The sequence below is a fragment of the Microcebus murinus genome, chromosome 6 (genome assembly GCF_040939455.1).
Source record: "Microcebus murinus isolate Inina chromosome 6, M.murinus_Inina_mat1.0, whole genome shotgun sequence".
Taxonomy (NCBI): domain Eukaryota; kingdom Metazoa; phylum Chordata; class Mammalia; order Primates; family Cheirogaleidae; genus Microcebus; species Microcebus murinus.
In genome coordinates this window covers 9,362,368-9,387,934 of record NC_134109.1, presented here as the reverse complement: position 1 = coordinate 9,387,934, position 25,567 = coordinate 9,362,368, and the positions used below count along the sequence as shown (strand labels likewise).

The window sequence follows — 25,567 nt, the reverse complement described above, 5'->3', positions numbered from 1 at the left end:
TCACTTGGAGAGATCCCAGATCTACAGTAGCCAATGGCTGCTGTGTGTGTGATGTGACCAGAGTGCTCTCACTGGAAAATCGCACCTGTCTGAGGCGCCACAGGTCTGGGACCCTCTACAGAGCATTACACCACATACCATCATTCTCACACATACATGCACGGCCTACTCATCCAAAAATCCCCACTGCGCTTTGTTGTAAGAAACCCTCTCATTTATCCACAGGGTCACTGAGGCTTAGAGCGATTAGCTGTCTTGGCCAAGTCATCCATGTATTAATTCACAAATCTGGCAACCAAAGGATTCTTCCAACACTCTTTTTACTGTGTCATTGTAACACAAAAGTTAGACACTGTAAAAAAATTAAGGATATAATAATGTAGAAGTGTTCAAATATAGATAATTCCTTACAAACATCTTAAGTAAAGAGTATCTTGGCTAAACAGACCCTTGGGAATAAATCTTTCTTAGACACAGGATTCTATTCCCAATGATTCTATCGACAACAGGTATAGAAGGGCAGAACAGAGAAAGAACCATGGAGATCACATTATAAAGATATATGTTTAAATGGGGTTCATGAATAATTTGTTTAAAGGGTCCATCCATTCACAATTTGGAGTGCAAAGAAAAGGACAACTATTTCTCTCTATACTATATCTAATTGAACGTTAAGTATAACTATGAAAAATAATTTCAAAGAGATTAAAAATTTTAAGTTTGATCAAGTGTTTTTCAATTTGATTAATCATACTCAGGTAACACACACAGCATGTTTCATTATAAAAGCAAATGGAGAATACTGGAATCCATGAACAGGGTTGGTCCGAATGTGCCCCAGAAGCGAGATGAACTCTCACTATAATAAACCTGTTAGTATTTTGTCAGGACCACCCTCTATATGGACTCCATTTAATAGGAACCAAGTAACAAAGTAACATGATTCTTAAACAGGTGCTTATTCTAAGGATGGCCTTACTAAGTTTTTTTGCAATAAAAAGGAAATAAAACAAAACTAAAATTAGATGCTATGTAACACTACTTTTATAAATTCTAGATGTTTGGGTTTTTTACATTGCTTTCCTGCTTAGAAAATTTTGAGAATAAACTTAATTGAACTTCATTTTTCCAAACCCCAAACTCAAATGCAGTTTTTAAATCCAAATTCACCTCAATGATATTCCCTCGCTTTTGAAAATGAGAAGTCATATCATGCAACTTTAAACAGTGGATAAATACAAAGTTCCACATTTTCTTCCTGCTAGAATAATCTAAAGTCAGGGTTTGAGAACAACTCCCCATCACTCGGGTAATGATTTACTTGATATTAACCAAAATCAATTTTGATAAAGTCTTCCCAAGTATCTTGGGATAAATCATAGTATTGCATCTATGAATATGCTCTTAAAAAAGCAAAATATTCATGGAAGCATAAAACAATTTTACCTTTAAATAAAAATACTTTATTCATTCCTGACAGGTTATCAAAATGTACATTGTTAACCAAGTAAAAATGGTACGTCAAAATAGTTGACTAGGGCATATTTGGAGGATTTTTGTTTAATTTTAAAAGAGTAAAAACCATTTCCAATCTCCCCTTCCACATTCCTAACAAGCTTGCACTACCTGCTTAAAATTGAACATACAAACAATTACATGGGCCCCAGTTCACTACAGAATGCACATTTTCATTTACACTTAAAATAAAGAAGCTATTACATTTAGGTTACTTTCCTTTGTCAAAAACTTTCAGACAAGTTTACTCCTCTTTATATTTTGTATAACTGTAAATCATATGAAGAATATAGCACATGACTTGTATTAATCTAAACACACACACACACACACACACACACACAGGATAAAGTGCAACACAACAGAACATGTCTGTGACATTCACTTTCTCAAACCCCACAGAAGGATTTTCTGAGTAAATGGAAACAATGTCATCCTCAAGTGCATGAACACTAAATCCAACAGAGTAGGTTATTTTTTTCACACTGATATTATATTGAAAATCCTATTTTGTTTTGCTTCCCTGTGGCCTTTTTCTCTCATTCTCAATGAAAGTTTAGGGGCTGTAATTCTTTCTGCACCTTGAGAAAAATCACCTCCACAAAGTTACACATACAGTGTTAAAAGGAGGTTTCCAATGATATCTGTAACAAGGAGAATTACAGTCATCCTAATAAAAGTGAGCATTCCACTAACTTGGCAGCAAATGCTTTAAGGACCTTTGACACTAGCCACCAAACATTTCTACAGGCAAGTACCAAACTAGCCCTAAAATGGCAGAAGTTTTTGGTTGCATGTTATTTTGACATTAAATTATTTAACTAAAAATGCTTTTGTTCCTGAGATGAGCACAATAAAATTAAATGAGTTTCCTCTAAAGCTGCGCGGGGACGCTACGCTCCCTATCTGCGCTCTCATCATCTTCACAAAGAGTCCTGTTTGAGACGTCAGTCTTCTCCATGGCGCCATTTCTGTGATTCGTCTTGCCGGACATCTGGTCTGATTTGGTTTCTCATGCCACCTAACACGTTTGACGTTGCTTCCGTGGCAACAATCAGAGGTTTCACCACTGCCGGAGGAATCTGGCGCAGAACTTCACCCACAGCACCAGTGACCCCTCTGCTCTCGTGCTCTCGAGCCGCCGTTTCATAGATGGTCTGAGCCGTGTCTGTGATTCCCTGCAGAGGGGGTGGGGGAGGGGAGGAAGTTACTGGTCAGGAAACTCTCCACGTTATCCTATAATACACACTTTTAGTACAGTTCATCAACACTATGTTTGTAACTAGATGAAAAACACTATGCTTTTGAAGTAACCCAGTATAATTATTTTTATGAGAAAACTCTAATTGTAAAGGAAAGAGGCAATTACTATGATTTAGTATTTTGTTGTGACACTGGTGTGTAGAAAATGTAGCTAAACTACAATTTCATATAGGGAAGATTACAGAAATATTTAATGATCCAAGAGTAGCTTTGCTGGCACTATTAATCAATTCCAGTTAAATCAAACTTAGCAAACAAAACTTCTTGAATAAATATACTCACTGAAGAAATAGTGATAGCTCCCTTTGATTCAACACAAGAAAACTGAACTCTACTAAACTCTAGGAAATTATTTAATTTGTTTTAAACTACTGGCTATTTATTAGAAAAAGTAACTGTACCATTCAATTAAGATAAAAGCTAAATAGAACATTTCACTAGATTATATAGAAAATTCTGAGAATAAAGGCAGGAGCATGTTTAATAATTAGAAACAATTAGGAACAAAATTTCAGTAGCATTTTTGAGCTTTCTTATAACTATATAACATTAAAATAAGCATGGCGGCTAAGCTTTGAAGCTGAACATATAAATGTGCAGGTCAAGTCAATGTGGTAAAAACGTCACCTGGTTTTCAAATCTCTACCATTTATCTAACTCAGAAATCCCCGGGGGACACAAATCACTGTTCCACTGGGACAGCTGCAGTGATAGGGACAGCATAAAGGAACTTTGTGTTCTCCAGGGAAATCAAGGACCTTATTCTAACCCAGAATCCAGCCATCATTTTGGCAAGTTAACAAAAGTATCACTTTCTACCCAGTACAGCAGGTGAAAACATGCAATACTATGGAGTAAAAAAAAAAAAAAAAAAAAGTCCAGAAAAATTAGAAGAAATACAAGTGCTATTTTAAAAACTAAAACTGCGGTCCCCAGCTCTGGGGTTGGTCTGAGGACCGGTATCCCCATCCACAACCTGTAGGGACCAGGCTGCAGAGCTCCACTGCACCCCCCAACTCCGTCCATGGAAAACTGTCTTCCATGAAACTTGGGGGCAGGCATGTACAGGAGGTGGCGGGCAGCAGGCGAAAGAGCAAAGCTTCATCTGTATTTACAGCTGCTCCCCATCACCACCTGAGCTTCCCCCACCTATCCATGGAAAAACTGTCTTCCGTGAAACTGGTCCCTGGTACAAACGGTTGGGGGCCACTGATCTGTAAGATAATAGCCAATAAGAGAAACCACGAGTGCAATGAAAAAAGTGTTCATAATGTATACATTTCCCTGCATCACCTCCTTCCCCTCCCTATCCCAGCAGCAACGAGCAGGTGTTAGTTTATTACAGTATAATGACTACCACCACCAAGTTTGGAAACAACACAAGTCAAGTCATATCTCAGCTCTATCACTTAGCAGTATGACCTTGGATAAGTCATTTAAATGGGGAATTAAATTTTGGCCTTCCTTCTATAGTGATTGTTATAATTAAATGAAATAATTCAATCCCACAGCTTGACACAGCTTGGAAGATAATAAGTGTTCAATAAATAATTCCTACATAACTACTACTACTCCCACAACTACCTGACTACCACCAAATAGAGTTATGGCCGGGCACAGTGGTGCACACCTATAATCCTAGCTACTCAGAAGCCGGGAGGATTGCTTGAGGCCAGGAGCTTGAGACCAGCCTGGACAACACTGCCAAGACCCAATCTCTACAAAAAAAATTTGAAAATTAACCCAGTGCAGTGGCATGAGCCTATAGTTCCAGCTCCTCAGGAGGCTGAGGAGGGAAAACTGCAGTGGGCCATGCTGAGCAGGTGTCCAAGCTAAGTTCGGCATCAGTACAGTGACCTCCTGGGAGCAGAGGACCACCAGCCTGCCTGAGGAGAGGTGACCCGGCCCAGGCTGGGAAAGGATTATAGAAAGTAGGGGTTGTTATATTTTTTTCTGTAGAGGGCCAGAGAGTAGGTATTTGTGGACCACACAGTCTCTGTCACATATTCTTCTTTGGTTTTGGTTTTTCTTTTCACAACCCTTTAAAATTACGATAATCATTATTAGCTCAAAGGTCCATATAAAAACAGTCAAGGGCCACATCTGACCTGCAGGCTAGTTTACTGACCCAGCTCTAAAGGGTGAGTTGAGATTTCAATATTTACAACTCACCAATTCCACCCTAAAGAACTTCTTGCATGCATGAACAAAAAGACATTTAGATGAGCATTCCCCCAAAGTAATTTTTTAGGGGAATAAATGCAAACTAAATGTTCACCCACCGGAAAATAAATTATGGTATATTCATACAATGAAATATATAAAACCACTGAAATTATATCTACATATATCAATATGGATGTATCTTGAAAGAAATATGTTGCAGAATGATACAAATGACACCATTCATGCAAATTAAAAGTTTTAAAAGAACACAAACAAGGGGAGAGGGGGCGGGTATATACATACATAATGAGTGAGATGTGCACCATCTGGGGGATGGTCATGATGGAGACTCAGACTTGTGGGGGGAGGGGTGGAAATGGGCATTTATTGAAACCTTAAAATCTGTACCCCCATAATATGCCAAAAAAAAGAACACAAATAATAGTATGTTTTGCTTATGAATACATACTTATATAGTAAAATTATAAAAACATATGCAGAAAAAATATAGTAATTTTAATATAATAAAATTATAAAAACATATGCAGAAAAAATATGTACTATGCAGAAAAATATGTATTTCAGAATAGTAAAGGCATGGGAATGGAATTGGGATAGGAGATTACCTGAAAAGTTCTATTTCTTAAACAAATCTGAGGTGAAACAGAGCAAAGTATGAATATGTGTTAAATCTAGGTGGCAAGTACACAGGCGTGTGTTTCTCTCACTCCCTGCGTGCTTCTCTCACTCCCTGCGTGCTTCTGTACATAAAGAAAGAGCACCAGTTTGTCCACATGGTCACTACTCTCCAGATGAGCCTATCACAACCTGGTCCTCTTCTCTCACCTCACACAGATAGTGCACGTGTTATTGGTGGCAGCTCCCGTTCCACTTTCAGGGGTTTCTTTGGAACAAACTAAAACCATTGAATGCTCTTTCGGTGACAGCTGGGAAAGCACACAATCAGGTTCTGACTCGTCCACTCGAGTATTCAATTACCTCTTTCACAACACTGTAGGCCTTGGCCACACCTTCCCTCAGGTCTACTGGCTGATGGGCTAGTCGGTGATGAGGAAACCTTTTGGTCTTCTTGGGCTCGATAGCAAGGGTACCGGGAGACACCATGTCATAAGCAGTCTCTGCTGCTGCCTGGATCGTTTGTCAGAGGTAAGAAATGAATTAGAAGACAGTCTGGAGAATTATGCACCCACAGTGCACTTCCTACAGGGAGTGAAGAAGAGAGGGACCCCCACGCCCTAATACAGATACTTGTATGTGTTTGAATTCTTCACAACAAGAATTTATAACTTTTATAACAAGAACATTGAAGTATAAATTAAAAACTTATATCTGGATTCAGCTGATTTTTTAGTCCCTTCTCTGTTTTCTAAGAACACTCAACATTCCCATGTCAGTCTATGGAGCTTAAGACTTAACACTGCTACTGTTTAATCTAAAATATTTTCTTTAAATTTAGCTATGATACTTTCATACAAATGTGATGAAATAAATCCTCTGCTAACTTAACGGTTATGGTTAACCTGAAATAGGCAAACAAATATGACACTGTATTCCACTGCTCTATTTTACTAATTTTTTAACACTAGACATTTAAGCAATAAAACAAGCATGACATTAAATCTTTATAAATAAAGTATAATATCTACTCCCAACATTTTGTGTATTTCTACAGTATTGTTTTTAAAACAAAATAACTCAACTGTTTCACAATGGCGCTTCCTCTTTGTACAGATTAAGATAGTCTAAGGGAAGATACCTGTATCGTCTGAACCATTCTGTTTGTGAGTTCCAGCGCAGCCATTGCTGTCGAGGTACCAAAGGAAGCAGCCCCTCTCTGAAACCCTCTGACGATACGGCCATCCTTCCGGTACTGCTCTATTGGTAACCAGACCAAGTCCTTTAGGCCTTGCACTAGAACAGTCAACACAGAAACCAGTATGAATGTTGGGCTTCAGACCTCTGCTATCGTTCTAATGCTGAGGTATTTTACTCCTGAAACTGGAGGCAAAGTTTTACATGTGTGAGTACACATCTAGGTTTTCTAGATTGATGGTCCTCACATAGACTCTCAAAGGAATCTACAATCCTAAAAGGGTTAAGAATCACTGATCCAGCAAAATAACTTCTCTTTTGATTAAAAAAAAAGAAAGAAAGACAAAAAGAAAACTTACCTAATTGTACTAGTGAATGCATAGGCCCAACACCACCCAGTATTCCTGGTAACTGATTCTTCTTAATGTCATTAAGCCATTCAGTGATTGCATATGAGAACAATTTGTCAACACCTAACAAACTACAGCAAATGACTATTAGTGTATAGGAAGGAGAAATAAATTTATAGACATAGATATGTTTGGGTTCTTTTTAATTAAGACAAAAGAAAATTTATGAATTATAAGGACAAATATTACAAATGCTCCAAAAGCAGCTAACATATTTTAAATTAAAAAAATATAAATCATTTAACTCCCAATCTGTTTATATATATATATTCAATCCAATTATAAAGTAGATAATTTCTATAAGGCTTAGGTAATATGTATAAGTGTGTTTTTCCACTGTCCTTATTTCTTGAACATATAAGGCCCTGGCACAGAATTAACCCAAAGTCTGTAAATTGCCACTAATTGCTACTAAGAACCACTACAACCATGTGAATTTCCAGTCTTTTCACTGAATAAGCTAATTTGCAACTTTAAGAAATTATTAAAAGTATCCTAAACTATATCTATTTTTGAAAAATACTACTCTGTTCAAACTGTTTCTAATCCCTCATAATAAAAATTAGTACCTTATCAATAAGTGTCCTTTAAAAATAAGCTCTCTGCAGACAACAGTGTAAAATTAAGTTATGCATGCTTGCTAAGAAAACTCAGTTTTATTTTTGTTTTATTTTTCATTTATTTATTTTTTCTTGAGGCAGAGTCTCACTCTGTTGCCCAGGCTAGAATGCCTTGGCGTCAGCTTAGCTCACAGCAACCTCAAACTCCTGGGCTCAAGCAATCCTACTGCCTTAACCTCCTGAGTAGCTGGGACTACAGGCATGCACTACCATGCTCAGCTTATTTTTTACATATATATTTTTAGTTGTCCAGCTAATTCCTTTCTATTTTTTTTGTAGAGACAGAGTCTCGCTCTTGCTCAGGCTGGTCTCGAACTCCTCAACTCCAACGATCCACCTGCCTCAGCCTCCCAGAGTGCTAGGATTACAGGCATGAGCTACTGCACCTGGCCTGAAAACTCAGTTCTTAATTTGTTGTAAAGTAACTTTACCTTAAAGCTTCATATAATAAATCAACTTACCCATGCCGATAGAAAAGCCTCTTCAGCTTTAGTTCAGAGCAGTTTAACTGAGCCAGACCAATCAAAATCCCAGCTAATGTACCCTTTAAAATTAAGAAAGGCCAGATTCATCTGTAAATTAAGAGACTTAACATTTTAAATAATTGTTAACTTGAAAGTCAAATCAATATTCATTATTGATACTAAAACACTTAAAATATTTACAGCAAAAATATTTATATTTTATAAGATAATACATACCAATTTATAGCAAATTTTACTCTTGGTAGTTGATATTTACTTTGAAAACAATTAAATTTAAAAAGTTTACACTTCGTTTCAAACATATATATAAACTATGACAGAGCAAAGTTAAAAAAAAAAAACTTGAGTTCATTAGAAAAACAAATTAAATATTTGTAAAGTATATTTGTGTAGTTTCCAAACCTGATCCATTGATACGTGTTTGCCATGATAATCAAGTCGAATGGGAACTTCTGACGTGAATCTAAACTCTCTGAAGATAAAGAAAGGAGGGGAGTTATTTATATTTCAAATTACTAATAGTTGAAATTAGAAACAAATTAATTTGTTCAACTGGAGAATGAAAAGAAAACCACAAAATAATAATGTGACTATCTTAAGGACTAAATAAAAGAGAATGTCTTTCAGCTCTACTTTTCTTAATATAACTGAAAAGATGTTAATCATCTCGTAAATTATATTTTTATATTTATATTTTCTCACAAAAACCTTTTCTTAGTTTATGAAATATTTACTCTTAGAAAAATTTATTCTGGTACATATTCTCAGTTCACACAAAGTACAAATTAGTAAAAGCAACCTCAAGATTAAACCAGATAATCATTATCAAGAAACAAAAAGAGAAGAGTAAGTTCTCTGGTGAAGTAGAGTCAGAAAGCCTGGGCATTGAGTCCCAGCTTTATCTACGGGATGCAGTCACGAGCAAGTATTTTAAACTCTCTGCTCCTCAATGCCTTCATCAGTAAATGCTTAAAACGCAACCTACATTGGTGAATTTTGTTCAGAATTCTTAAAATTAATACTTGCAAATAGAGTATCAACAAACAAATATTGGGAACCATGTGAGAAGGAAATTGCAATTACACAGTCATCCCCTGGTATCCAAGCAGGACTTGTTCCAGGACCCTCCTGGATACCAAACTCCTTGATGTTCAAGTCCCTTTCATAAAATGGTGTAGTGTTTGCATATAATCTTCCCGCATTTTCTTGTATACTTTAAATTATTTCTAGATTACTTATAATAGTTAATACAATGTAAATAGTTGTTATACTGTATCTTTTATTTGTATTTTCATTGTTGTATTGGTTTTTTTCTCCCAATATTTTTGAAAAATACTCAACCACAGTTAGTTGAATCTCAGAGGAGGAATTCATGGATGCAGAAGGCTGACTGTACACTGATAAGACACATTAAACAAAATGAGCTGGCTTCTAAAAGTTGACTATAAACTGAATGTCTGGAACTTGAAACACATTTTTTTCCACAGAGTTAATGTTAGTGGTTATATTCCTAAGCCATCTCACAAAATTCCACTTAACCTACAATAAAATGAAAATGCTGTATTTACATCAATTGCTACAAGCAGCATGGGATCCCAGGTGACCCCTTATCCTCTGAATACTCATCTTCATTTGGTTCCCTGGGCAATACCCTCTCAATAACCCCCATCCCCTTCCCACTCTTTTTGTCTCCATGGCACATATATTAAGACAAACTATTTAGTTTAATTATTTGTAAGCTCAATTAGTAAAGGTTTTTCTTTGCTTTGTTCACTGTGCCTAAAACATCTGGAATACAGTAAGTGCTCAATAAATATTAATATTTGTTGAATGAATGTTTATGGGGAATGAGGGGAACTGTTATGTCATCACTGAGAAATGCACTTGCTTTTCTGGATTGGAGATAAGAAGACCTGTGTTCTAGTCCTGGCTCAGCCACTAGTTGTATGGTCTTGAGCAAATCATCTCACCTCTCTGGGCATTATTTTATCTGTAAGGTGCAGAATTTGGACTATATCACTGTTCATCACGCCTATGTCCTAGATCCTCTAGGAACTTTTGAGAACACAAATAAAAATCTATAAGCTATTCACAATATTTTAAATAGTCTAATTAAAAAAATAAATATTTACCTAAATAAGTAGGCCTTGTGTACTTTTTTAACCTAAATAAGTAACCCTACTCACTTACGTTAAAGTCAAATTTCTTACTTTCAGGCCCATGTTTACAAAAACCAAATTGGTAGTTTATATGTGATTAATGTAAAATAAGAATTCAAATTATCACTTAAGATATATAATTTTTAATAGGAAATTTTTAAATAAAAGATGCATGAGAGAAATTAATGAAAGAGGTTGGTTCTTCTTTTGTGGCAGAAAGAGTCAGAACCACCAGAGATCATCTATTCCAATTCCCATATTTCATTATTTTTTCCTGTTTTCATCTGTTTACAAGATATTTAAAACATGGCAACACTTTCAAATAATAATACTACCCATTCTGGGCCATACCTAAAGTTTAACCTCAGAAACTGGAGGAAAAGACAGAGAGAAATAGAGGACCCCGGATGCCCAGGGTAGGGGCACAGAAAACCAGGGAAGGTAGATAATTGTCCCTCACAACAAGGAGGCTTTGACCTGCAAGCCCTTTTTCCAATAGTGCCAAGGCACCATCCCTACCATCGAGGGTTGGGAAAGAAAGATGGGAAGAACGAATGGGTCTGGGAATGAGAAATAAAGTCCAGTGTGCTGCGCTCCAGCTGACCGAGCGTTGGGCAGTAGTCACAGCAGACAGCAGCAGCAGAGGGGACCTGGGTTTCCCAATGGTGTTCACTTAGCCAGGGACGGAAGGGTCAGGAAAGACACAACAGTGATGGGGAAGGGCAGATGGAGAAAACTAGGTGAAAATTCTCATAAGGGAAAAGGCAGGAAATGCCCAAGTTGAGGTGTGTAAAGGAAAAAAGGCAAAAGGATGACATCATATTTAGAGGCGTACAAATACACCTTGACAATCAATGACTAGGAAGAGGGGTACATAAGAGGGAAGAAAAGAAGAAGCTGGGAGGGAAAGGAAATTCCTGCTGCCGAATCAATACAGCGACAAATCCTCAACTGGGATTACAATGTGTAAAAAAATGAGGGGTACAAGTTAGAAAAGGACCACATACAAATAACATACCAGTTGGTTATTTGTCAGTGCAAAGAAATGCTGCTGTAATCTCATGAATACCAGTACACATACACATTACAATCTTCAAAACTCTAAAATAACTTCATTTATTATCAAAATTAAATTATTTACCTGAAAAACACAGGCTGATCACTAAATGATGCTTCTTCAGCAGAGAAGTCCTTCTCCTCTGCCCCATTAACCACTTCCACTGAATTGGCACTATCATTTTGGGAAGGTTGTTTTGGCCCAGGGAAAGAAATAACTAGATTTGGCTCCTTTGAGGTACTCAAATGCCTTGGCAAACTGCAGGTGACATCAGCTCCAGGGGACTTTTTAACTGAAATTGTAATGTGCACATTTGAAAAATTAGGTATGCTTCTTTAGATACCGGTTTAAATCAATCTTGATTTAACTTGCTTTGCTACGTTTCATTTAATCAAAATACAATTTCTGCTACAGAGAAAATCTGCCTTCACCTTTTAAATTATTACTTTTACATAAATTATATTTGCATAAATTAACAAACCAGAACATTTATATAAATGGGAATAAAGATTTTAAGTACAGACTTAAAAAAGCCTTATAATCAATCCAAGTATTTGATATAGCCTTTTCACACTGCACATATTTAATACCTTCTGGATCTGGAGTCATTAGAAGCTCTACTTCTGTAGAAAGACTTGTGAAGAAATCTTTCAGGAAGAACAAGGCATCCTAAAATTAAGAGATTAATAGTAACTAAAAGGAAACAAGAGTCATCTATTTTTAAAACTATGAAACAAAGTATCTTAAACTCTCATATTTTGCTTATAATTCAAATGTAGCTATGATTTATTGACTCCTTACGCTGTGTCAGGCATTACTCCTATTCTCCTCGTGTAACACACACACACACACACACACACACACACACACACACACACACACACACACACACATATACACGCTTGCTTCCCTGCCAGCTCTCATAACTCTATGAGGAAATTAATTTATAAAGGTGAAAACTGAGAAACAGAAGTTAAAGATTACAAAGTTTTTCAAAGTACATTTTTGTTTTCTTAAAAATAGAGCATTCTTATTTTCTTGCCATTAGCTCTCACTGTAAATTGGCAGTGATAATATTACTAAACGATAATAACAGCTAGCATGTACTGGATACCTGTATACCTTGAAAGTTCTTAATGACCTATTTCTACTTTTATCACTAAATTTTATTATCTTAATACATTTCATCATTGGACATGATATTCAAAATAAAAATTAAAAATAAATAAAATTGCCCATTCAGTGTAGTCTCCTTGAAATTATATAATTACAAATAAAAGACATGTGACTCTCTCTTAATATAAATATATGCCATGTTTGCCCACTATTGGAAGCTTCATTTTGCCGGCCTCACTCAAATCCATAAATACATTTAGCAAGTTATAAAAATTAAATGCCTGACCCTGGTCTTTCTTAATCTTTCCTTCCATTTAAAAAAAAATCCTAAATTAATATAAAATATTAATACCGGACCAAAATGCAATGCAAAGGGTCAAAATATCTGGTAGCACACTGGCAATTCCAAAGGATGCAATCGCCTACTGATCACATTTATGAGAAGTATAAATGATGCAGGTGAGATATATAGAGAGGTACCATGGCACACAGGAGACAGAGCAGCAAGACTGCAGAGCAAGCAGGGAGTTTGGACAGGAATGGAATGTTCTGGTTTACAAGCAGAGTAGTGGGTTCATGAATTGTTTAATATATTGTTATGCTTTACATATATAGTCATGTGTACTTTTTGTATATTCTTTACGTTACACACATTTAATATATATAACATTTTATTTATACTAGAACAAATACATCTTAATAGTATATAGAATATATTCATTGGCCACTAGATGGTGATATTTTAATGCCATAAATGTTTTGACTCCAAGACTGCCTTCAAAAAAACAGGCAATTTCAGTTATCAATTCACTGTTTAAGAAAAAAGGAAGACTAAAGAAACAACGGTCTCTACACATTTTTCACCACAAATATACAAAACAACAGACAAAGGGATGACAATTGTCAGCTTTTTAAAATGTTCTCAAATTTTTGGTATTTATGCTAAACTCTTTACAACACAGTAAAGATAAACAAGTCAATTTTAAAACTAGCAAGACCCAGACACTTCATAATCACAAAAGATGACATATAAGCACCTAATAAGCATACAAAATGATGCTCAACACTACTAGTCATCAGAGAAATCCAAACTAAAGCCAATGAACATGAAACACCCACAATTAAAAAGATGACAATAGCAAGTTTGGCCAAGATATGAAGCAGCTGCAGCTCCCATCGGTGACTGGTGGGAATGTACAATATGACAGCCAATGTGGAGAACTGTCCAGCAGCTTATGACAGTTACACATATACCTATCCTATGACCCAGAAATTCTACTTTTAATATATATATTTATTTACCCAAGAGAAGTGAAAACATATCCATAGAAAGACTTCTACATACATTTCATAATACCTTATTCACCTAAACCAGGAAACAAACCAAATGTACACCAGCAGGTAGGCAGGCAAATGGTGGTGTCCCCACGCAGTGAAACACTACTCGGCAGTAACAGTGACCGCTGATACATGCCATAACACAGATGCACCTCACAGACATAATGCTGAATTTAGGAAGGTAAATACAGTTCTGTTTACATGAAGTTGTAGAACAGAGGAAAACTAATCTATGGTGATCAAAAGATCAGTGGTTGTTTTTGCGTGGTGGAGACAGACTACAAAGGGACACATGCAGACTCTATAGGGTACAGAAAACGTTCTCTATTTCAACTGGTGTAATAGCTACTCAAGTGTATAAATCTGCCTAAGTGGTGCATTTTATTACATGTAAATTATACTTCAATACAATTGTTTTAAAGTTTAAACAATTTTGTTATACTTACGCTAAATTTTGGCTATAAAATATTTATGCCTAGCTTTAAGATCCTACGATAAAGGATATTAATAAGGCAATATGACTTAAAGTCTTAAAAAAATTACTTTTCATGTCATACTTAAGCAATAAAGCAATGATAATGAAAAACACAAACGTGCAAACTGGTGCAGCTTCATGTTCACCCTATTTGGCCTCAGCTGAGCACTTCCTTATCTTACTTAACAGAATGGTCACCCACTGCACAGCCAAAGAAACAGTCATGAAAGTAAACAGACAACCTACAGAATGGGAGAAAATTTTTGCATCCTACACATCCGATAAGGGGCTGATAACTAGAATATACTTAGAACTCACGAAAATCAGCCAGAAAAAATCATATAACCCTATTAAAAAGTGGGCAAAGGACTTGAACAGAAACTTTTCTAAAGAAGACAGAAGAATGGCCAACAAACATATGAAAAAATGCTCAACATCTCTAATCATCAGGGAAATGCAAATCAAAACCACAATGAGATATCACTTAACTCCAGTGAGAATGGCCTTTATCAAAAAGTCTCCAAACAATAAATGCTGGTGTGGTTGCGGAGAGAAACACTCCTACACTGCTGGTGGGACTGCAAACTAGTTCAACCTCTGTGGAAAGCAATATGGAGATACCTTAAAGCCATACAAGTGAATCTACCATTTGATCCAGCAATCCCATTGCTGGGCATCTACCCAAAAGATCCAATGACACTCTACAAAAAAAGACACCTGCACTCGAATGTTTATAGCAGCACAATTCATAATTCCAAGGCTGTGGAAACAGCCCAAGTGCCCATCAATCCAAGAATGGATTAATAAAATGTGGTATATGTATACCATGGAGTACTATTCAGCTCTAAGAAACAATGGTGACATAGCACATCTTATATTGTCCTGGTTAGAGCTGGAACCCATACTATTAAGTGAAGTTTCCCAAGAATGGAAAAACAAGCACCACATATACTCACCAGCAAATTGGTATTAACTGAGCGGCACCTAAGTGGACACATAGGTACTACAGTAATAGGGTATTGGGCAGGTGGGAGGGGGGGAGAGGAGCGGGTATATACATATATAATGAGCGAGATGTGCACCATCTGGGCGATAGTCATGCTGGAGACTCAGACTTATGGGTGGAGGGGAGAATGGGCATTTATTGAAACCTTAAAATCTGTACCCCCATAATATGCCGAAAAAAAAAAAAAAGAATGGTCTCCCAAACCCAATCCACAGCCAGAATTAGGGTCTCGGTATCTTTACAAAAATCTTAATTTGCTTAACTCCACTGCATTCCTTAAGACTCAGCTTGACAGTCACCATCTCCAGAAAGCCTTTCCTGGTCATCCCTCACCCTTCCAAACCCCCAGCCCAGCTCGGGAGCCTTCTTCTGCTCAGGCACACCATCCTATGCCTATCGTCATCACTTGTATGCACCACAGACATTAAAGTTATCTGTTTGTGTCAGTCTTCCCTACTATACAGAGATCTTTGAGGACACAGATGTCTTATTCATCTTTGTATGCCCAGCATCCTAGTACAGAACCTGGGGACAAGGTGGGCATTTAGCAAATGGTTTAAATTAATTAACACATCTTCCCAACATAGACTGGGAAGTCAACACAGGCAGTACAATAGTAAAATGAACACGAGACTGAGAAAGTAAGGAAATCTGGCCCCCTTCATATTTCACATCTCAAACTGCCTAGTTGTATGACCTTCACCATCCACTTACCCCCCTAGATGGGACTCATTCCATCTGCATGTTTACTGCCTACCCTGTGGCAACACTGAGCTTTGGAAGCAACTGTACAACAGCAATGCAGCTTTTTAAAAACATGAGAAAACAATGTGTTTCTGTCATACTTAATGTTTGTGGCTCAATTAAGATGAGTAGGTTGGGATGTGCTTGGTAAGAAAAATATTACTCAATGCATTATTATTCATCAGCTAATTTGTTTCCACAAGAATAAATGAACAAAAATATTTGGGTTTCTACTTAGATGATCATTTACTATCCTAAAATATGGTATGTCAATCTTAGAAGATGCAAACCAGAAAGGAATTTTTTATTAGGTGCTACACCTCATTAAGGTATACATGTTTGTAGCATGACTTTGTTTTCCTAGGTTTTACATCTAGGGAATTATTTCCCATATTTCCTCAACACAGTCATAAAATTTATTTCCCTGTTTTCTCTAAGATTAATATTTCTCCATTTTATAATCATAATGCTTTATAGTTCTAAATAAGAAATTATATCAGAAATTAAAGAAAAAAGTCTACTAATCAAAATTAGGCTTGCTAAGTTTGATAAAACCAGGCCACAAAAATGCATCTTACTCAAAGTCTTGTTCATACTGGTGATTTCCACGGATTAATTTTCCTATATATATTTCATTGTATTTCTACTAGGCTATTTCTAATAGATAAATTAAATTTAAATGTAGATATCAAAAGATAATCTTCTCATAATGAGAAAACATAACTCTAAAGTACTAATTGGCAAGTCAGACCCAGCTCAGAAGCTACAAGCACTAATACAAAGTTATACTAAACTTCTATACTTCATAGTATGATCTGAGATAATGCTCACTCCTGAAATACCTACTAATTTGCTTTTTAATAGTTATTCAAGTTTTATTTAAATAACTTTATTAATGAAAATTAATCAATACTATATAAACAAATGAATGCCACCCCACAAATACTGGACTTCTAAACCTGAACTCACAACATGTATATCAACAGTTTTGTTATTTCAAAGCATATTATGTTAAAACTCCATTTATGTTTTGTACCTATTATACATTTCAGTTAATAATGACAACGGTTTGCATTACTGAGACCTAACATAGTGTGCCAGGCACCAAGCTAAATGTATTTCACACACTAGTCTATTTAATCTTTATTTATAAAAAAATTATGATACATGTATTACTATTTCTCCTCCCATTATATCAATGAGGAAACTAAGGCCTGGAGATGAGTTAAGTTAAGTTAAGTAAGTTATTCAAAGCCATACAAATAATAGAAGTTACAGAACTAAGACTGAAGCCCAGGTCTGCTTCAAACCCATGCTCTCCACCACTACACTATACTACCATAAAGCATCGTATTTTTTATATATCTTGAATAAAGTTTCTCAAAGAGACACCAACTATGTCTTAAACAGTTCTCTGGGGCAAAGAAAAATAAGAAGAATTTGATGGAATGCTTGCTAGAATATGGGAAAGTAGATTTTTTTATGCCTTTCCCTAAATCTCTATTGTTTGTGACCTCTTTAGTATACCAATTTACTAATTTGTCATCCTTCCCAGAGCAGAAAGAATTCTCTTCCAGATGCTGTGATTAAGACACAATCCCTTACATCAATCAGTCCATCAGGCAGTCCTTTAATATTCTCTGAAAATAAATGTATATCTGAATAGAAGTATGTACTGATATGTAAGGATTATCAAGAACAGAAGTAGGCATTAAGGCCTATATGTCTCAAAGACAATGAGTAGGAGGCTGAAGGATAACAGCTGTAATGCTGGGGTGAGAGATGAAAAATTTCCTATGAGTACAATGTACACTATTTGGGTGATGGGCACAAAAGCCCAGACTTCACCACTATACAATGTATACATGTAATAGAATTCAACTTGTACCAAGTTTATTAAAATTTTTTTAAAGGGAGAAAAAAAAAAACTAGTGACCTTCAGCACCCTTAGACAGCTCTGTGACTATGAACTTGAACAATCCTACCCTTTATCCGGCTGTACTAATTTCTATCTCTGTCCATTGTGTCTGGAGTATTATTTACTACTGTGTGTGTATATGTATGTGTGTGTAAAATATAACATACATAAAGGTTTTTAAAATATATTATTTAACAAAAACAAAGTAATGTTTACTCACCAAGAGTTCAGACTCTAAACATCTAATGAACCTACCGTGTTCGTTATCAGGAGTCTGTTTTAATTAAATAACTTACATAAAAGTCTAACAGTAAGAAACATTACAATTCCCTCATTCTGAACGTGGGGTATGTATCTAACCCTAACGGCACGAATCACGCCCACGCTACAAACCTGGTCAATGTTGAGGCGCAGCGGCATCAGCGACACTCTCAGGCAGCACTCCTGTGGTGACCTGCCGGACTCTGGACGCACGTGTAAGGCTTTCACAGTCAACTTTAAGTCAAAAAAGAAAAAAGCATTTTTCCCCAGTGATATAATGACCTTGTTCTCATTTAAAATGAAAAAGAAAGAAAAGAAAAGAAAAAAACATATTTCTAGCTTATGAGAACAAAAAGTAGAATTGTTTGCCCTCTTTCCTTGAAAGCCTGAATCAAACTTATTTGGGTCACACGTTCCTTCAAGAATTTGATGAAAGATACAGATTCTCTTTAGAGAAAAAATTCCAAATGGATAATGTACTTGCAGGCTCAAAAGAGTTTACTTAGCCCTGAAGCTAATCCATAAGCCCACATTCCAAAGTCAGCTTCTAGGAAGAACCTCCCAAGTCCTACTATGTTACCAGAATTTAAAGTTTACAAAATCTGGAATACTTTCTGCAATACTAGATATTTTGTATAGATCACTATGGACTTCTGATTTATTAGCAATTATAGTTAATGGACTCTAGAAGTGGCATACAAAATAATTTTTAAACATAAAAATTTAAGCAGCACACTTAAAAGGATATTTTATATTAAAATGAGAGAAAATATCCAGTAATTTTCCCCACTCTAATTCTTCCGCAGTTAGATATAATAAAAACACTTTTCCAAAACTAATACAACAACAACAAAATGAGGTTTTAAATGCTACCATGTTAGAATGAGCTTTTCGAGGCATTTCTTTACTGCAATACAGGTACAAAAATTTATTCATTTGTGATGTTGCCAGACGATCTCGAATTTCCAGATCCTGAACAATGAACACTTGCCGGGAGACTGGGTGTTCTAAGAGGCTGGAATCGAATTCTGGTTTGCATGGAGGGTAGACTTCATGCTGAAACTTCACCTTAATAAATAAAGAGAACGAACACAGAGTAATCCTTACATTTAAATTAGAATTCCTCTTTAACTCGCAAAGTATCACTCACTATTTTCTTTGGATTCTACCTCAGCTTATGATTCCACTTTCAAAGAACTAAGCAACACATTTCTTCACTTGTTCACTTATTTATATTTTGGTCCACAGTAATCCCCCTTATACAAGCTTTTGGTTCCGAGGTTTCAGTTACCTGCGGTTTCAGTAACTAAAACATGGTCAACCGAATTCCAAAAATATTATAGTATTTTGAGAGAGTGAGACCACATTCACATAACTTTTATCATAGTACATTGTTATAACTGTTCTATTTTATTAGTTATTATAGTTAATCTCTTACTGTGTCTAACTCATAAACTAAACTTTATCATAGTCATGCATATGTAGTAAAAATAATAGTATATATAGGCTTTAGTACTATCTGAACCACCAGTTTCAATCATTCACTGGGGCTCTTAAAATGTATTCCCCACGGATAAGGGGAGACTTCTCTATGTGTATCCTACCATACATAGATAAGCTTGACTAACATTTGACCTTGGTAAAACACCTTTTCCTTTTCAAGTAAAATCCTCAACAGGAACATGACATAAAATTATCATCTTGCATACCTACAAAATTGCTTAAAAATGAATCAAAGGAGGCAGGGTTAAGTTCCAAAAGGGGGCAAAGATACGATTAAATATATGGAATTGCCATCACTATAATATTTATATGCTATCTTAAAATATCACAGTTGGTACAATCTCAGACATGCTGACAGAATTAAATGCACATGATGCCATCAGTAGTCTGGCCCTACTGGCTTATAGACATTCACAAAGGATCTGTCACATGCACTATCCAAATGCAGCCCTTCCCAGGCATGTACTCTAGAGCAGTGGTTCCCCAAGTGTCCTGGGAATCGTATCTGCACCACCTAAAACTGCAAATTCTTGCACACAACTCAGACCTCATGAATCAGAAACTCTGGGGGAGTAGGGATGAGGGAAGAAACCTGTTTTAATAAGCCCTCCAGGGGATCCTGAGCTCACTCCACTCTAAGAACCACTGCTCTAGGGCTAGCCTGGGAAAATAAAAACAAAAATACCTTAGTCTTCTCAGAACACTTGAGAAAGAAAAAGAAGTAAGAGTTTTGTGCAAGTTTCTTACATTTTTCTAATCCAAAGCGCTAGGACTTAAGGCTCACGACCATGCTGTGGTGGGTAACCAAAGAATCCCCACCAATGCTCCTACCCAAGTGGATTTCTCCTTTCAAAATGCCATCTCACCTTGCTTAACTGTATTTCCATTAAAAAGTCATGGTTTCTTCCTTTTCCCCCACATACCGTATTACGTCCATGTCTTGTGGGTGTGTGAGAAGGTGAACTGTGGGTACTACTAAAAATAAGCAAAAAAAAGAAAAAAAAAACCTTTTGTTAAAGGAACATTCAAAGAAAGACTATGAATGACATCAAGAAAAATGATAAGATGAAAAGAGAAAATAAGATTATAGAACTATCAAGAATGTTATCACAAATATTACTACAAATGAAAACCACATCTTTCACACTCTGGAGATATCGAAAACATGATGTACTTTATTACTTTATTAAAGTACTGATGTACTTTATTACTGCCATCAGAGTAACCACCTGCTTGCCAAATATTCAGAACTACAAAAAAAAAAAAAAAAAGCTAATTATGATGCTAAAGTCCATATCACAGGACACACTTAGAAATGAGACCTCCTTATAAATTTCTTGTTACGTCAGAAACCCTTTATAGTCAGAGAAGTAGTACTAGAAATCCCAGTTAGTACAAAAAAGAATTATAGTAAAGTCAGAAGAGTTTCTCTGCTCAATAGCCTGCTGGACCAGTGGGGGCTTGGGGCTGGCTTGGCCCTTGCTTCCTAACACTCACTTCACCTCATTCCCCTCCTTCACTCACGTGACTGTCCCTCCCTTTGGGACTGAGGGCGGGGACTGGGTCTTAGTCATTTTTGTCAATAGACACATAGCAGGTAGCTGAAAATTTTTCTGAATGAAATCATATGTCAACATTTTAGTAAAAATACAAATAATACAAATAAGTTCATAAATGGAAAACTGTAAGAATGACATTTAAGTTACACAGTTACATACTACTTATTTTATAATACTTAAAATACTTAAAATGACAAATTCTATATATTTTTCTATAAAAAGATATAAAATGTCATGCCAACCTATATAGAAATTAACTTACATATAACTTTTAGCTGGAGAAGTAGGAGGAACTGTTCCAAAATCCTTTCCTCCATAAAGATGCCAAACAAGAGAAACTTCCTTAACAACATATCGAATTACAGGAATGGGAAAGTGTAATGGGGCTTTGCTTGTATCTGTCTTCTTAACAGGCAGACTGAAATAATTGTCTCTTATCACAATTGCATCATCAACCATGATTTTTATAACTGGTTCTTCTTCCTTCTCCTGAAATAAACAGGTAACACATACTCGCTTATTTCATTAGAAACAACTGATTATTGCTGTATATCTCAAGGGGATTTCTTAATTCTACATTCTTTTTAATAATATCAGTATATAAAATGGGGTAGTAATTACTGACATTAATCATCACAGAAGATACTCGGCTTTATTAACCATAAAATGAATTCTCTTTGTGCTCTATGCAAACCACTCCATATGGATTTTTTATAGTTTACAATTTAGCTTTTACTATTTGATAACAAAAAGGCACAGATTCGTGTGTGTGTATTTTATTAATTTAAAGTCAATACCTCATTCCAAACCAAAACTTGACAAACTTCAAAATATGACCACATTATCTATCCTGAGTTTGACTGTTTTGATTTTTTAAATTTAATCAGAAGATTCTCAGAACTTAGTAAACAAATAATCATCTAAGGAACTGGGTGGTTTCCAAAAATAAAAATACACACACACAACCATCAGCCTTCACACAAACCACATCTTATCTTTCTCAGTTCTTTGATTAGCAAGTCTATGCAGTATGTCTTTAGTTCTATAATCTATGTGGGAAATTTTGCAAATGTAGAGCATTTTTCTCTAAGTCACATTTTTCTCTGAGAGATGTGTCACAGAAATAGTAAAGCACAACAACCATTTACAAAGCATCAATGATAAATTATAAAACAAAGTAATTCTGAATTATAAAGTGATAACAAAACCTAAAGAATCTTTTTCATGTACCCTTTGGTCAATTCAATTTGTAACATTATTTTAATGCCTCAATAATGTTATCAATGTATTACCTGGATGGCTGCTTTTGGTGCAAAAAGAATGCAAAAGTCATCATTTTCAGCGGGCACACCTGTCATTGCATCACTGATCAAGTGGTGAGTGAATGAGGTATAAGTGGGGCCGGACTCCTGGGACACATTCCCACTCTCATCTGGAAACAGGAAGAGGTCTGAACAACATGGCTCCTGAATTTGAGATTTTTCATCCAAAACACCTAAATAAAAAGATTACAACATTTTGGTACACTTTGAAATACCAATAACACTTATTAAGTTTTTTTAATCATGTGTCAGATACATGTTAAGTACTTTCACCTGCTATAGCAGAGAACCTTATGAACATGAGACTTAAAGACAGCTTAAGTAACTGGCCCAAAAACACTTCAGCGAGAGTCAGAAATACATCAAAGACCACTAATAAAAAGACTAATAATAAATTTGAAGTTCTCTAAGAAAATAGTAAATGATAGTGTCATAAAGTAAAAGACAGTTCCTTCCCAGTCATTTGGCGCAGGAGAAGCTCAGGAATTCAGCAGCAGCAGCTTAGTGCTGACTGGAGTTTTGCTACAGCTGGGATTTTACCTTGAGAATTCTGTCCGGTGGGTGGAGCTCTGGAAGGAACCTCTTGGGCAATATTGCAAGAGGGGAAAAGTTACATTTAGCAGAGCCTCACCTAAATCTATAGGAAATCTCTGCTGCAGGGAGGGCAGAATAGTTGTTGAGCAAGCTTTAGGTAGGGGGAGGAAGGCAGTGATGCCAAGCAATGAATAGAAAACTACTTCTTGGGGTACCAGACACCCAAACAGCTCAGGCAGCTATCTCAATATGAAGTTCATAAAAGACTGCATGTACACTAAAAACTGTATATAAACATATATTTTTGCACTTTTATAACACATATTAGAGTCACTAATTCTTTCTCCATTCATTCATTCAAACAAGCACTATGAAGGGGCAGAGAACACTAAGATGAAACAAGTGATATTTTGGCCTCAAGAGACTCACAGACTAGATTTTAAATTCTTCTATGGCAGCACCTTGGACTTACTCATCCTTATAAATGCCCAGAGCCTAGAACAGAAAGTTGTATATTGAAGCCACTCAGTAAATATTCATTAAATATTCTTTCCATTGTAATTAAGATAGCTGCTAATGCTTATCACAAATAAGGTAGTACATACAACAAAGTTAGAAGTCCTAATTTGCTTCCTTAGTCCTAAATTATCCTTAATTAGAATGAAAGCAACATTTAATGCTAAACTTCTATAATACCGTGAAATAATGTTTTGAAATTAAGATTTCACAATATGTAAAAGTAGCTATGTCCATCCAATTAGAAAGAATACTTTCGAAACAGATGTTTTAAAATACTTAGATGCTTTCATTTGGCTTTCAAGGGTCTCTAATCACCTGGTCTATCTCTGCTTACCCAAATTTATTGTCTAATTCTCTTTAATAAGAAGGGAACTTTTGTTCTAGTACAGCCTGAATGTCATGGGTAAATAACTATGGCTCATGCATGCCTTTGTCTGTGTTCTGCTGATGTTAATGACCTTGCCAAGATTACCTTCATCCTCTCTATATACCTAAATCCTATCCACTTTTTAAAAGCCAATTCATCTCACTTTCACCAAAGTCTAACAAAATTACTCCAATCCTTTCCAAATAATGATAGAGTATACACCACATATGAAGTGTTTTCTTATACCATTTATGAATCAGTCTCAGTACTAGCATCGGTCTACTGCCCACTGGTCTTAACGGGCCATAAGCTATCAGAAAACGTAAGATTTGCCTTCCACTTGCTCTGTACCCCACCCCACCATCCCAGCCAGAGTTATTTATCTACTACTAGACGTCTACACAATAAACATGAGCTAATGGACTAACAGACATCCACCAAAACTCAGACATATCTTTTCTTTAAAAAGTTACTTATTAGATTTATGAGAACACAAATAATGTAAGCCTCAACTACAACATCAGTGCTCCCAGAGAAAAAGCCCCGACCTTACCGTTAGCCTGAGGTTTCACAGTTGAAGCGGCTTGCTGCACATCGATCTCCTCCATAGCATCACTCATCAGATCTCGCAAAATCTGTTGATCTGCTTCAGGAAGGACTGGACCACGTGAGGATGACCGACCACTGGAATCTACCTATAGCAAAAAAAGCCTAATTAAAAATAACTGAAAATGCTCTAAAGGAGCAAACTACTTACAATTATTTTACCCTAGAAATACACTACATTTTACAAAAACATCAGAAACAGGAGGCCAGGCATGATGACTCCTGCCTATAATCCTAGTACTTTGGGAGGCCAAGGCAGGATAATCACTTAAGGCCAGAAGTTTGAGAAACAGGAATCTACTCATTTTTCTATATTCTGTCCAGCAGCTGTTATATCTTAAGTTTTAGTATCACTGTTCTCACCCTAACAACTACTAGCAAATAGAAATAAATGTATTATCACCTCAAAGCCAGCACAGTGAACTGGGGCCTTGAAGAGGCAATACATTCAAAAAGAGGGAAATTTGTAAAAACTGCAGTAGTCTGGGCGCAGTGGCTCACGCCTGTAATCCTAGCACACTGGGAGGCTGAGGCAGGAGGATTGCTTGAGGTCAGGAGTTCGAGACCAGCCTCAGCAAGAGCAAGACCCTGTCTCTAAAAAAAATTTAAAAAAAATAAATAAATATTACAAAAATAAAGGTAAATAAAATAAAATAAAAAGTGCAATAAAGCTAAGGCAGAAAGGATAATTAAATATGTCTGATCTACTCAAATCTGATGGCTGCAATGACTTTCACCCCTTTGAAACAAAGCCACTGTAAGGCAAAGCCTCATTTCTTGGGACACCTAAG

At 36.1% G+C, this 25,567-nt stretch overlaps 1 protein-coding gene across 4 annotated transcripts in view; it reads right to left on the bottom strand.

Moving 5' to 3' along the window:
* Positions 1-303: 303 nt before the first annotated feature.
* Positions 304-25,567, bottom strand: part of ATG2B (autophagy related 2B) — an 81,781-nt gene continuing 56,517 nt past the window's right edge. For 3 of the 4 annotated variants that reach the window (XM_012791048.3, XM_076003742.1, XM_076003744.1), the window contains 14 exons: positions 24,724-24,865; positions 22,721-22,923; positions 21,691-21,917; positions 20,736-20,844; positions 19,240-19,434; positions 18,499-18,600; positions 12,099-12,177; positions 11,593-11,800; positions 8,695-8,764; positions 8,269-8,351; positions 7,137-7,258; positions 6,722-6,876; positions 5,944-6,093; positions 304-2,693 (listed from right to left, as the gene is read on the bottom strand). In XM_012791048.3, the coding sequence (XP_012646502.2) occupies positions 2,463-2,693; positions 5,944-6,093; positions 6,722-6,876; positions 7,137-7,258; positions 8,269-8,351; positions 8,695-8,764; positions 11,593-11,800; positions 12,099-12,177; positions 18,499-18,600; positions 19,240-19,434; positions 20,736-20,844; positions 21,691-21,917; positions 22,721-22,923; positions 24,724-24,865 (2,076 nt within the window). In that variant the 3' untranslated portion in view covers positions 304-2,462. The remainder of the gene's footprint in view (positions 2,694-5,943; positions 6,094-6,721; positions 6,877-7,136; positions 7,259-8,268; positions 8,352-8,694; positions 8,765-11,592; positions 11,801-12,098; positions 12,178-18,498; positions 18,601-19,239; positions 19,435-20,735; positions 20,845-21,690; positions 21,918-22,720; positions 22,924-24,723; positions 24,866-25,567) is intronic. The other variant, XM_076003743.1, reaches the window with a different exon arrangement.